The sequence below is a fragment of the Palaemon carinicauda genome, chromosome 38, assembly GCF_036898095.1.
Source record: "Palaemon carinicauda isolate YSFRI2023 chromosome 38, ASM3689809v2, whole genome shotgun sequence".
NCBI classification, from domain to species: domain Eukaryota; kingdom Metazoa; phylum Arthropoda; class Malacostraca; order Decapoda; family Palaemonidae; genus Palaemon; species Palaemon carinicauda.
Window position 1 is genome coordinate 10,129,875 of NC_090762.1, and position 14,571 is coordinate 10,144,445.

Genomic DNA, 14,571 nt, shown 5'->3' on the forward strand with positions numbered 1-14,571 from the left:
AGCATAAAAAGAGACAGTACAGAAAATATCATGTCTAAAATTATCAGAGAAAATACAAAATAAAACTTCATCCCTTTTTCAAAGTCCTAAAATATTCTTTTATGTATTGTTAGGAGGAGCCATGAATATCTTTCAAAACAAGAAGAGGAAAATCTAAGATGCTTTTTTTTTTTTTTTTTTTAAGAAAAGAATTAGGCAATATGAAATCTACTTGAATGCTCCCGTAAAACTTTATTGATTTACAGTAACATGGAATACAATTTCTTGCAAAGTATAACAAAACCATGTAAGATCTTAATTAATACATCATTATATATATTTTTTATTTTCGTAATCCTCATCTTCTCCATCTTTTGTTATCTAGATGGCCACCTTTTTTCTTACCAAATTTCTTAGGTTTTCTTTCAGTAGGCGTATTTTCGGTAGAATCGTCGTCTAACAACACTACTCCAGGTTTGGCTACACTTGCACTGCTCTCACCATATGCATTACCTTTACCTTTATTAACTGTTTCGGTCTCATCATCACTCCCTATTTCATTCTCATCAGCTGGCAGACCTACTCGATTGCAGAATGTTGTACGAACTGAAATAGATAGATTGCGATGGTAAATTTCTCTATAATTACAAGAAAAATAAACTTGTTGCCTAATTCATTTTCAAAAGATAAATTGATCTCTTATGCCTTAGGTTCTCCATCCATTTACATATTTTTTAATGACAACATATCCATCACCATCAAGAACCCAACTACCTGTAAATTAATTTTGAAAGAATTGCACAAAAATTAACTACTTTGTGTATAATATAAACCTGCTAGATCCATTACTCAACAGACTTTATAAACTGTATAATCAGTACACATAAGCACCAGCAAGGAAACCAGTCCATTGTGGAAAGGAAATAAAGAAATAATGATTTAACCATATCTGAAAAAATAAGAATATAATACAAATTTAAACAAACTATGAAATGAGACAGAGATAAATATATTTCTTAAAAAGATTGAATAAATGCCACTACTACAGTATGTCGAGTACAGATAATGAGAATTCTTACCTTTCTTTGATTGGCGAATGTCCCATACTTTGAAATTGTTATCTCGGTTGTCTCCCCCCATGCAAAATACAAATGGCAAATCTGGACACGGAGATAAGCAATGAAGAACGCCCAGCTTTGGATTGCTTTCCTTGATTAATTTTGGTTCTTCGCCTAAAATATCCCAGACCTTTACCGTGTTATCAGCTGATACAGTAACCAAGCATCCGGGACACTGAGAGCTCGTCTGCAAACCTGTAATATAATTACGGATAAGAAATATTATGCTGTGATGTAAAGTAGTGAAATATGATACATGAAACTGAGAAAATTAATTCTAATAAAAGAAAAATTATATATATTAATAGTACTAGACATAAATATATTACATTTAACAACAATCATTTGTTATAAACCTGTAATATAATTATGGATAAGAAAGTTAAACTGTACTGTAATGTAAAGTAGTGAAATATGATACATGAAACTGAAAAAATTCATTCTAATAAAAGAAAAATTATATATATTAATAGTACTAGACATAAATATATTACATTTAACAACAATCATTTGTTATAATGACTGTTCCAGCTTTGCTAAAGTCATACTTCCATAAAAAGTAAGATGGTTTGAATTCATGTAAGAAAAAATTCAAATTACCAGATGATAAATATAGGATGAAAGTGTGCTATCATAAACAATAAGAAATATAGAATAACACTTACCAGTACAACCATCCCTATGAGCATTCAAAGTCCATAAAGGCTTCTCCTGTCGAATGTCAATTCCAAACACTGTTCCTTTATCTGTGCTTGCCTGGTAACAAAATTCAATTAAGGTTAAAAGATTCAGTGATAGATTTATCACTTTCAATAAAACCTAAAGGAGAGGAATTAGACTGTAAACATTTATCATTCACTTTGATAAAATAAACCAATTTACTGTGAATGTCAAGATATTTTATTATGAACATAGCAATGCAGTTTCTATTTAACAAACGGGTACAGCATACATTCAATTATATGAGTCACTAAATGAATAACAGTTTTTTACTTACTAAACAATGATATGGATGGCCAGTTTGTTTATTCCATAAAACACATTCGATTTCTCCATCCAGTTTCCATGACTTGAAAGAATCAGTGTCATTGCAGTCAAATAACCTTACAGTGCTGAAAAATTTTATTGACTTTAAATTATTCCATCTTGGTATTATCATACATTTTTTAAATAATAAATTACTAAGATTATTTCTTGATTAATATCACAGTGACTACAGGAATGTTATCTGGTTTTCTGTAAGGTTGTGTCCTTGTCCTTATACTTTTTATATCATGTATACAAATGTGGTTTGGCATTGAATGAATATTCAGATGATGCTGCCTTTTTCCTACGTCAATTTCATCCTCTGAATACAGTTGGCTGAATCCATAGACAAGAGAATTTGCTAAATATAGTGATTGGTGCAAAATATCGGGTAGGTAATTAACTCCCAATAAAACTCAGATTGTCAGTATGTCTGGGACATACAATCCTCCATACCAAGATCTTTTCATTAATTCTTTTTTAAATACTAACAGTCCTTACTGATTGAAATTCGATTCAAATTTGTACCTACATAGTCTCTTTCATTCAATTAGATCTTTGTACTTGAGATTTTTCATTCTACTGACCATCATATCCATTCAGATCCTCCTAGATTATACCATCCCATGTAGTAATAGGCATGCAGTTATTTCTAAAAGCTTTGCCTCGTCTTCTTCACTGCTTATTTCTACACATTTCAGTATTCTAGATCTTTTATACTGTCTGTGACCATTTTTTTTTCATTCTACTGACCATCATTTCCATTCAGATCCTCCCAGACTATACCATCCCATGTAGTAATAGGAATGCAGTTATTTCTAAAAGCTTTGCCTTGTCAGTATTGTATTCTAGATTTTTTATACTGTCTGTGACCATATTCTAGATCTTTTATAGTGTCTATGACCATATTGTGAAAGGATCTTCCCAACCAAATATTTGGATCAATGGAACTTCAAAGGTCCAAAGTCGGTACAAATAATTTTTTGTTGAGCAGCTTGACATAAGTCTTTTATACAGTATATCGGTTGTTCATTTAACATTACCATTTATATAAATTTTTATATTTTTTATTTCTCGATAGTTTATCTTTCATTTCCCTGTCTCTCTTACATTGAACTGCTTTTATGCATTACTTTTTAACTTCTGTACAATTAGTTTCTTAAAAATTTAGTTGACGTTAAATATCAATTTACTATTAACTTTAGTTTCTTTTTAAGGAGTTAGGAAAGAAATATATAGGTTATTCATCACATCTTAATTATTACTAACCCAACTATTATTATTTTGATGCATTAACCATCACTGATTTTCCTAAATTTTCTCTATACTGTACCTAAAAAAAATAAGCATAAAAATTTAAATGCATCGCAAAGATGTTGACCAACAGTGCTAATGAAAGGGTAACCACATACTGAAGAAGGAGCGACCTTTCTCCCACTAAGCAGCGCCATGTAGCACCAGCCAGGCCACAATTCTCATATTTCACAATTCTGTGGAAATTGGTAATTTTTCCCAATACCTTTCAGAATTCTAAAAAGTTTGTATTTGGATTAAACCCTACTTCCAATAACACAAAAGACACAATACAACATAAAACATCAGGAACATACAGTCGCTGAAATTATAACAGGAGCTATTGGGAAATAAATTTGAAAACAGAGATGAATCCTTAATATCAGTATTATCCTTGTACAAGTGTACTATACTCATACATAGGGTAGCAAGTAGAAATTGCTTTCATGTGATCAATAACACTAAATGCTTGGCAAGCGATAATGATTTATTCACTCCTCTGGATGTTAGCTTCAATTAATTTTGGAAATAAAAACCTTTATAACCGATGTGTATACTAATACTATATGTGAGTAAAGAAGGCGTACTTGCAACTTTAAAATCCATCATTAAAATACCATAATAAGACTAACAAAACAAAAGAGAAATGTAACTTACTTGTCACAAGCTCCAGTAAGAAGTGAATGTGGTTCTGTGTGGTGCCACTTCAAAGACTGTACTTTTTCCTTAAATGGGGTTAATTGCTGGGCAACACTGCCATACTGTAAGTCCCATAATATCACAGTCTGGTCAACAGATCCACTTGCTAAGACATGCCTGAAAGATAAATGTTTCATACAGTACTGTATTGTACTTTTATCTACAAAATTTATGCTAATGATGTAATATAACCATGAAATTCCAAGATTCATAACAGTGAAATATGTTATTTTTATTAGTAAAATAAATTTTTGAATATACTTACCCGATAATCATGTAGCTGTCAACTCCGTTGCCCGACAGAATTCTATGGAGGGATACGCCAGCTATCACAATACTAGAAGGGGGTGTACTCACCAGCGCCACCTGTGGCCAGGTACTACAGTACTTCTTGTTGACACCTCCTCAATTTTTCCTCGGTCCACTGGTTCTCTATGGGGAGGAAGGGAGGGTCAATTAAATCATGATTATCGGGTAAGTATATTCAAAAATTTATTTTACTAATAAAAATAACATTTTTCAATATTAAACTTACCCGATAATCATGTAGCTGATTCACACCCAGGGGGGTGGGTGAAAACCAGTGTACAAGATTAAAGGATAGCTAAGTATCCCTATTTCATATAACAGTTATCTCAAATAACAATGAAATAATAAGTACCTGGTAAGGAAGTCGACTTGAACCGTTACTCTGCCTCTTTTTTAAGTTCGTCTTCCTTACTGAGCGCAGCGTTCCTCTTGGAGGCTGAATCAACTCAAAGGTGCTAAAGTATATAGGGCTGCAACCCCTACTAAAGGACCTCTACACAACCTCTAACCCAGGCGCTTCTCAAGAATGAATTGACCACCCGCCAAATCAAAAGGATGCGGAAGGCTTCTTAGCCTACCGTAACAACCATAAAAACAACAATAAAAGTATTCAAGAGAAAGGTTAAAAAAGGTTATGGGATTAAGGGAATGTAGTGGCTGAGCCCTCACCTACTACTGCACTCGCTGCTACGAATGGTCCCAGGGTGTAGCAGTTCTCGTAAAGAGACTGGACATCTTTAAGATAAAATGATGCAAACACTGACTTGCTCCTCCAATAGGTTGCATCCATTATGCTCTGCAGAGAACGGTTTTTATTAAAGGCCATCGAAGTAGCTACGGCTCTTACTTCGTGGGTCCTTACCTTCAGCAAAGCAAGGTCTTCCTCCTTTAAATGAGAATGGGCTTCTCTAATCAGAAGCCTTATATAAAACGAAACCCCATTCTTGGACATGGGCCTCGAAGGTTTCTTGATGGCACACCATAAGGCTTCTGACTGTCCTCGAATAGGTTTTGACCTATTAAGATAAAATTTGAGAGCTCTGACAGGGCAAAGAACTCTCTCTAGCTCGTTACCTACCATGTTGGAGAGGCTAGGTATTTCAAACGATCTAGGCCAAGGACGTGAAGGAAGTTCGTTCTTAGCTAAGAACCCGAGCTGTAAAGAACATGTTGCAGATTCGGTCGTGAAACCAATGTTCTTGCTGAAGGCATGAACCTCACTGACTCTTTTCGCTGTTGCAAGGCAGACGAGAAAAAGAGTCTTGAGGGTAAGGTCCTTGAAGGAAGCTGACTGGAGAGGTTCGAACCTAGGTGACATAAGGAACCTTAAGACTACGTCTAGGTTCCAGCCTGGAGTGGGTAGACGACGCTCTTTAGATGTCTCAAAAGACTTAAGGATGTCTTGAAGGTCCTTGTTGGAAGAAAGGTCCAAACCTCTGTGGCGGAGAACTGAAGCCAACATACTCCTGTACCCTTTAATCGTAGGGGTTGAAAGGGATCTCTCATTCCTAAGATGTAATAGGAAGTCAGCTATTTGGGTCACAGAGGTATTGGTAGAGGATACTGCATTGGCTCTACACCAGCTCCGGAAGACTTCCCACTTAGATTGGTAGACTCTACGAGTGGAAACCCTCCTTGCTCTGGCAATCGCACTGGCTGCCTCCTTCGAAAAGCCTCTAGCTCTAGCGAATCTTTCGACAGTCTGAAGGCAGTCAGCCGAAGAGCGTGGAGGTTTGGGTGCAACTTGTCTACGTGAGGTTGACGTAGAAGGTCCACTCTTAGAGGGAGAGTCCTGGGGACGTCGACCAGCCATTGAAGTACCTCTGTGAACCATTCTCTTGCAGGCCAAAGGGGAGCAACCAGCGTCAGCCGTGTCCCTTCGTGCGAGATGAACTTCTGAAGGACTTTGTTTATTATCTTGAACGGTGGAAATGCGTAAAGGTCGAGATGGGACCAGTTCAGCAGAAAAGCATCCACATGAACTGCTGCTGGGTCTGGAACTGGGGAACAGTACAACGGAAGTCTCTTGGTCATGGAGGTGGCAAACAGATCTATCGTAGGCTGACCCCACAAGGTCCAAAGTCTGTTGCACACGCTCTTGTGGAGGGTCCATTCCGTGGGAATGACCTGATTCCTTCTGCTTAGGCGATCTGCTGAGACGTTCATGTTGCCCTGAATGAACCTCGTGACTAAAGTGAGGTTTTGACTTCTTGACCAAATGAGGAGGTCCCTTGCGATCTCGTATAGGCTCCTCGAATGGGTCCCTCCTTGCTTGGAGATGTAAGCCAAGGCTGTGGTGTTGTCGGAGTTCACCTCCACCACCTTGCCTAGCAGGAGGGACTTGAAGTTCAACAGGGCCAAGTGAACTGCTAGAAGCTCCTTGCAGTTGATGTGGAGCGTTCCCTGTTCCTCGTTCCACGTTCCCGAGCACTCCAGTCCGTTCAAGGTCGCGCCCCAGCCCGAGTCCGATGCATCCGAGAAGAGATGAAGATTGGGGGTCTGAATAGCCAACGATAGGCCCTCCTTGAGAAGGAGATTGGTCTTCCACCACAAGAGAGTGGTCTTCATCTCTTTGGTGACTGGGATAGAGACTGCTTCGAGAGTCAAACCCTTGTCCCAATGAGCTGCAAGATGGAATTGAAGAGGGCGGAGGTGGAGTCTCCCTAGCTCGACGAACAGGGCCAGCGATGAAAGGGTCCCTGTGAGACTCATCCACTGTCTCACCGAGCAACTGCTCCTCTTCAGCATGCTCATGATGCAATCTAGGGCTTGGCTTATCCTTGGGGCCGATGGAAAAGCCCGAAAATCCTGACTCCGAATCTCCATTCCCAGGTACACAATGGATTGGGAGGGAATGAGCTGAGACTTTTCTAGGTTGACTAACAGACCCAGTTCTTTGATTAAGTCCAAAGTCCAGTTGAGATTCTCCAGACAGCGACGACTCGTGGAGGCTCTCAACAGCCAGTCGTCTAAGTAAAGGGAGGCTCTGATGTCCGATAAGTGGAGGAATTTTGCTACATTCCTCATCAGATGCGTAAACACCATAGGAGCTGTGCTTAGGCCAAAACACAGGGCTTGGAATTGGTAGACAACCTTTCCAAAAACGAATCTCAGGAAAGGTTGGGAGTCTGGATGAATAGGAACGTGAAAGTAAGCATCTTTCAGGTCCAACGAGACCATCCAGTCCTCCTGCCTGACCGCTGCTAGGACCGACTTCGTCGTCTCCATCGTGAACGTCTGCTTGGTGACATAAGCATTGAGCGCGCTGACGTCCAGCACCGGTCTCCAACCTCCTGTCTTCTTGGCCACCAGAAAAAGACGGTTGTAGAAGCCCGGGGATTGATGGTCCCGGACTATAACCACTGCCTTCTTCTGTAAAAGGAGCGACACCTCCTGGTGCAACGCTAGCCTCTTGTCCTTTTCTTTGTAGTTGGGAGAGAGGTTGATGGGAGATGTGGTCAGAGGGGGTTTGCGGCAGAATGGTATCCTGTAACCCTCCCTCAGCCAACTGACAGACTGGGCGTCTGCACCTCTCTTTTCCCAGGCTTGCCAGAAGATCTTGAGTCTGGCTCCTACTGCTGTCTGGAGATGTTGAGAGTCAGTTTTTTCCTTTAGAAGCCTTGGAACCTTTCCTAGACTTGCTCCTGGAAGAGTCTGGACGGGAGCTTCCTCGGCTGGGGGCTCTACCACGAAAGGGCGGAATAAACCTCGTGGCAGGGGTATCAGCCACTGGGGTGCGATAAGTCCTGGGGACTGAGGTAGCAACCTTAGTCTTCCGAGCCGATGAGGCCACAAGATCATGGGTGTCCTTTTGTATCAGGGCCGCAGACAAGTCCTTAACAAGCTCTTCGGGAAAAAGGAACTTCGAGAGCGGAGCGAAAAGGAGTTGAGATCTTTGACAAGGTGTGATGCTGGAGGAAAGGAAGGTACAAAGCTGCTCCCTTTTCTTAAGAACCCCTGACACAAACATTGAAGCAAGCTCTCCAGATCCATCCCTAATGGCCTTATCCATGCAGGACATCAAGAGCATGGCAGAGTCCTTGTCCGCAGGGGAGGTCTTCTTGCTAAGGGCCCCCAGGCACCAGTCTAGGAAATTGAACATCTCAAATGCTCTAAAAACACCTTTCAGAAAGTGATCAAGGTCTGAGAAGGTCCAGCAAACCTTAGAGCGCCTCATTGCTGTTCTACGAGGAGAGTCTACCAGACTTGAGAAGTCAGCCTGGGCAGAGGCAGGTACTCCCAAGCCTGGTTCCTCTCCTGTAGCATACCAAACGCCCGCTTTAGAGGTGAGCTTAGTCGGAGGAAACATGAACGAAGTCTTTCCAAGTTGTTGCTTAGACTGCAACCACTCCCCTAAAATCCTTAACGCTCTCTTGGAGGACCTTGCTAAGACGAGCTTAGTAAACGTAGACTTAGCTGGCTGCATGCCCAGTGAAAACTCAGATGGCGGAGAGCGGGGGATAGCAGAGACAAAGTGGTCTGGGTATACCTCTCTTAAAAGAGCCAAGACCTTACGAAAGTCAATAGGAGGCGGAGAAGACTTGGATTCATCCACGTCTGATGAGGGATCAAGGTGTGCAGCCTCATCATCAGAAACCTCATCACCAGAGTGTAGCGAAGAGATCGGTAAGGTATGCTGAACAGCAGAATCAGCACGAGCTGGAACAAAAACACTTGTGGTTTCCTCCTCAAGTCTCTGTTGAGGGAACACCTGAGGCTCAGGCTGCAAAGGCTGATCCAAAGAAGTAGCAGAAGGTAGGCGCATGGGTGGAGGGGGCTGACTCCTGGCATGAGTGTCTGAACTCAAGAGTTGCGCTTGCTGTGTGGTTGGTGGATGCGCAGTAGCAGGTTCCTGAGGAACGAGTTGCGGTTCCTGAGGTGTGAGCTGTGAGCGATGAGGTAGAGGCTGCGCAGAACGCAGTAATTGTCTCGCGAGTTGAGGTTCCTGAGGCGCAAGGCTAAGGTGTTGAGGTGCTTGCCTTGAGGAGGGTTGAGGTCGCTTCAGCGAGAGCTGAGGAGTCTGACTCATGGATGGGAGAGGTTGTTGTACCTCAAGAGAGTGTTGCCTCACTGGTGGAACTGCAAGTGGAAGCGGAGGAAGTAAGGAATAAGCTTCCTGTTCCCATTGCTGAGGTTGCCTTAAGGAAGGCGGAGGGAGCTGCACACCACTGGAAACAGTCAACTCAGAACGTGCTAAGGTATCCTGAGGAGCCTCAACATCGTACGCCTGGCAGGCAGTACTGCGGTTAGGCGGAGCGATCGCAGGAGGAGGTGTAACCTTCTCAGCCTGACACTCACGCATCAAGACCGCCAGTTGTGACTGCATGGACTGCAGTAGAGTCAACTTGGGGTCTGCAGACACTAAGGTCTGCTGAGGTAAAGCCTTAACAGCAGAGATCTGTTGCGGCAGTACCTTACTCCTCTTAGGAGGAGTGCACTCAACTGATGACTGCGGCGAGTCAGAGCTGATCCAATGACTGCAGCCAGGTTGAGCTCTTGAGGTCTGGACTCTGCGCTTGAGTGGTCTTGAGACCTGAGTCCAACGTTTCTTGCCTGACAACTCTTCAGCAGATGAGTAAAAGACGGGCTCAATCGTCTGCAGGTGGGAGTGACGGTCTCTAGAAGACACGCCCGCAACCACCGAGGATACTTCTGTGCGCCGATCAAGGCCTGCCGAACCCTTTTGCCCTTCGACATTGCTTCTCCCCTGGGCTTGGGAGCTTGCAAGAGGTCCCGGACTGGGAGGACGACTGGCACGCACAGAAGTACCCTCACGCACCACACTGACACTGACACTAGCACTTGGCACTGCACTGACACTAGCACTCGTCATAGCACTGGCACTAATACCACCCACTGCACTCTTGACCTTAAGTTCCTTGACTTCGGCCATAAGAGACTTATGATCACTAACCACTGACTCTACTTTATCGCCTAAAACCTGAATGGCACGCAACACAACAGACATATCAGGTTGAGGGCAAATAGTAGGTTCGGGGGTAGCCACTACAGGGGGAGGAAAAGGTAGGGGATCATGAGGTGAGGAAAAAAGTGAAGAGCGAGAAGAACTCCTCCTAACTCTCTCTCTCTCTAACTTGGTTGAATACTTAAGAAATCGGACAAAATCAAGTTCCGAAAGTCCGGCGCATTCCTCACATCGATCTTCTAACTGACAGGGCCTTTCCCTACAGTCAGAACAAGCGGTGTGAGGATCTACCGAGGCCTTCGGAATACGCCTATTACAAGACCTACATCGTCTATGAGGAGGGGCTTGTGAAATGTCAGACATCTTGAATCAAAAGAGTTAGCCAAGTGGGGATTCCAAATCAAGCAAAAAGATCGTTAACCGTTAATCAGGACTAAATAATAGCTATCTAAGCTAATATAGAAGTTTTCCAGTAAAGCGACAGCCGAAATCTGAGAGAAATACTTCACCAAAAGCCGTGAAAATACTCCAAGATCATAAGCGTATCCCAGAACGTCTTGCCGGAAGCACGACAGAGGAAAAATTGAGGAGGTGTCAACAAGAAGTACTGTAGTACCTGGCCACAGGTGGCGCTGGTGAGTACACCCCCTTCTAGTATTGTGATAGCTGGCGTATCCCTCCATAGAATTCTGTCGGGCAACGGAGTTGACAGCTACATGATTATCGGGTAAGTTTAATATTGAAAAACAATTATTGATGTTAATAACAGCCAAAATATTTCTTAAATGACATGTCAAAATTGGGGCAGGAAAAAATTTAAGTAATTGGACAGCCTATTGGAAGTACATACATCAAATTTAAAAGCTACATAGACCCCACTAAAAGAGCAGTTGGCACATAGTAATTTTGGCAGAAAGCCCACATGGGGAACACCGTCTCCAAATATTTCAGAAAAAACCCCAGAACTTAACTTAGACTTCTTGGGGAATATTTTAGCAAAAAGGTTTTACAGTACTATAATTCATCAGCAGTCAATTTTGAAACATACTTTCCTTGTAAGGAACAGTAAGGCAATTGCACTCCTCACAGCGGTAATTTAAATCACAAAATCCATGTGTAGTTATTACTGAAAACCCAGTAGAATACAACTTAAAACAAAATAAAAGTTAACACCACAAACTAGAAAAGGTGTTCGTTGAGAATGAACTAGTGCAACAGAAAAACTGAAATAATAAAGAGGCCCTGACGCTTTGCTTCTTACCATTAGCCGCTGGAATGTCTCATTACTATACTAGATGCCTGTCCATTAAAATGAAAGAAAATGAGAAATCTTTTCTTCAAGTATTAAAAAGTAAATGTTCATAAACTGAGCTTCTGGAGATGAAGCAATATAACCATCAGGGGTAGGTTCATAGAAATAAAACTTACTCAGCATATGTGTTCCATGCTAGGCTAAGAACTGCATCTTTGTGGCCGACCCCAGGTATCTTCTTTTTTTTCTTCCCCTTTTTACCCAATTTATAAGCTGGTTCCAAACAGTCTACTAAATCCAAATCCCATACTTCTATCACTGGTGACATACTACCAATGGCAACCAAATTTCCTGTGGAAAAAATTGAATAAATATCAATTCAAAATTGCAGGTGTCAGTAGTTATTAGTCAAATAGGAAACTAAACATTTCCTACAAATTTTGCTTCAAATATACCATAAAAAAAACAGAACCATCATAATGTAATGCTAACAATGACTGTATCAGCAGTTAATTTCAAATACTATTTTTTTATTTTTCTCATGATTAACTCTATTGTATGACAAAGATCTAATAATAATTGTCAAATTTTCACATTACCCATTGAATGAATGATACTGTATATGAAAAAGGTATACTTGGTATGATGACAATGGTAGCTACCGCTGAAATCAATTATAATGAGGTCGAGAAATTTTTTGCAGTAGTGTCTATATTACAAAGGTGGTTAAGGCATGCCAATGATAAGAATAATTAATGTACTTGTCTGGTATTCATTCCTGACAACACTGAGATTACCAAATAATTCTTCTTCTCTTAAGGCTTTAACTACTGCACTGTAATTGTTCAGTGGCTACTTTCCCCTTGGTAAGGGTAGAAGAGACTCTTTAGCTATGGTAAGCAGCTCTTCTAGGAGGACACTCCAAAATCAAACCATTGTTCTCTTGTCTTGGGTAGTGCCATAGCCTCTGTACCATGGTCTTTCACTGTCTTGGGTGCTTGAGGGTACACTTTGGCACACTGTTCTATCTAGGTTCTCTTCCTCTTGTTTTGTTCAAGTTTTTATAGTTTATATCTGAAATATTTATTTCAACATTTTTACAGTTCTTAGAATATTTTATTTTACCTTGTTTCCTTTCCTCACTGGGCTATTTTCCCTGTTGGAGCCCCTGGGCTTATAGCATCCTGCTTTTCCAACTAGGGTTGTAGCTTAGCAAGTAATAATAATAATAATAATAATAATACTGTCTGACCTACGAGAGCAAGGCAGTTAACTGTAATAATTGTGGGTATCATTCCAGCGGCTTGAGCAATTGTCTTACAGCTGGCATTTGGAGTGGGACAACCCAAGGGCACAGTTCCATAAGGGTATCATTGATTAGGCTTGTTTCCTATTTGGAATGTCAACATCACATGTATATTGCATAGGAAGTTTTTTAGATTCTTAGAGACAAGGAAAGACCCCAAGGTGATTTTCATGAAAAGTTAATTTTTTCACTTCCTTGAATCACAAATTGCTATCATTGGTCCAATATTAGTTCTTTTCTTGGGTCTCGTGATGGTACTTCCCTGATTGTGACAGGAAATACAAATGAAGAGGCACCTCAGGTTTCTATTTAAGAGAGTGCTGGGACATTTCAGATGGGTATTGGAACTGGTCAATATAAACTTCTAAACGACATTATGAATGTATGGGAAGCATTAGTTTCTTCTTAAGGGCTTATATATTACCAGATTAATTACCGATGTTAATTGCACGGCAATGTGTAATATAATTATTCTATACTCACAATACTCAAAACTCATGTACAATAGGTGTATAGATATCCAATATATTGCATAGTACATACTTTACGTACAGCTTACATACATCCATGTACATTCAAGTTTTGTTATTTATTTACAGAAATTTTTTTTTACCATTTATTCTTTATTAATGTCTAAACCATTATACTTAAACTATCTTGATTACACATTGTGGCAAAATTGTAATTATATGCAAGTTTCTACCATGTGTGATGAACAGCCCAGTCGTTAAGTGGTCGCTGAAGTTTGACAAGCATGAGAGCTTCCTTTCATTTTCATGTTTGTCTGTCAGTCTTTGATATAGGGTGGTACAGTATCAAGAACCTACAACGTTAATTCATCACCCTTAGTAAATTTAACCCAGCTGCAGTGAGTTCTTTGACCGAGACTTCACCCAGTACTCGAGTTTTAATATCTGTGAAGGTGAACCCCATTAAGCGTTCTTTACTTCTCGTCTTGTACCTTGGGTCCCTTACAGGATTTCTACAATAGTGTCTACAGAAATGAAACAGTGTTTGTGCAGTGCAGGGTTTGAGTATCAGTGTACTATAATGCACTGTAGTATTTTAAGTGCATGTCATTGCCAATCTCTGGGTAGAATATCCAAATTCTGGCATGATTTTTGCGACCCCATGACTCGCCCTTCTTCCCTCATGTATCGGTGGTGACTGAAGTGCTTTCTATCTACCAGCCGAGTCATCCTCTACCTCTTTCACCAATGCCACACACACACATACAGTACACTCGCTTATCTTGCCCAACCTGCCTCCATTTTACAAGTTCTCTGTAACAAAGATTTTAATTTTCAATTACTCCTATAGCATTCCTTGATTTACATACAAAGAACTGGACATTTTTCTGGCACTCTACAGATTCCAAGCTCTCTTACAATACTCGACTTGACATAGCAAAGCAAACAGCTAATTGAGTTGATAGATCAGACAGAGGAACCAAAGGGAGACAACAATGACTTTACCAGCCTAACCGTCGCTCCCATGACTTCCAATATGCCAGAAGGCCACAGTAATGACATACTGCATCTACACTTTCTTCAGACTTCAAGCTTGCAAGAGCACAATTGATGGAGACAAGAGGAACAGACCTTCAGAATATAAATGGAGTAATCAAGATAATAAGACAACCAGCAGGTCATGGCTCTTAGCA

The 14,571-nt window shown here is 40.8% G+C and overlaps 1 protein-coding gene across 1 annotated transcript in view; it reads right to left on the reverse strand.

Moving 5' to 3' along the window:
• Window positions 1-211: 211 nt before the first annotated feature.
• The window catches only part of LOC137630090 (periodic tryptophan protein 1 homolog), a 33,044-nt gene continuing 18,684 nt past the window's right edge, over window positions 212-14,571 (reverse strand). The window contains exons 7-12 of the mRNA XM_068361572.1: window positions 11,779-11,953; window positions 4,074-4,232; window positions 2,095-2,209; window positions 1,763-1,853; window positions 1,059-1,292; window positions 212-585 (exon numbers count right to left, since the gene is read on the reverse strand). Of these exons, the coding sequence (XP_068217673.1) occupies window positions 338-585; window positions 1,059-1,292; window positions 1,763-1,853; window positions 2,095-2,209; window positions 4,074-4,232; window positions 11,779-11,953 (1,022 nt within the window). The 3' untranslated portion in view covers window positions 212-337. The remainder of the gene's footprint in view (window positions 586-1,058; window positions 1,293-1,762; window positions 1,854-2,094; window positions 2,210-4,073; window positions 4,233-11,778; window positions 11,954-14,571) is intronic.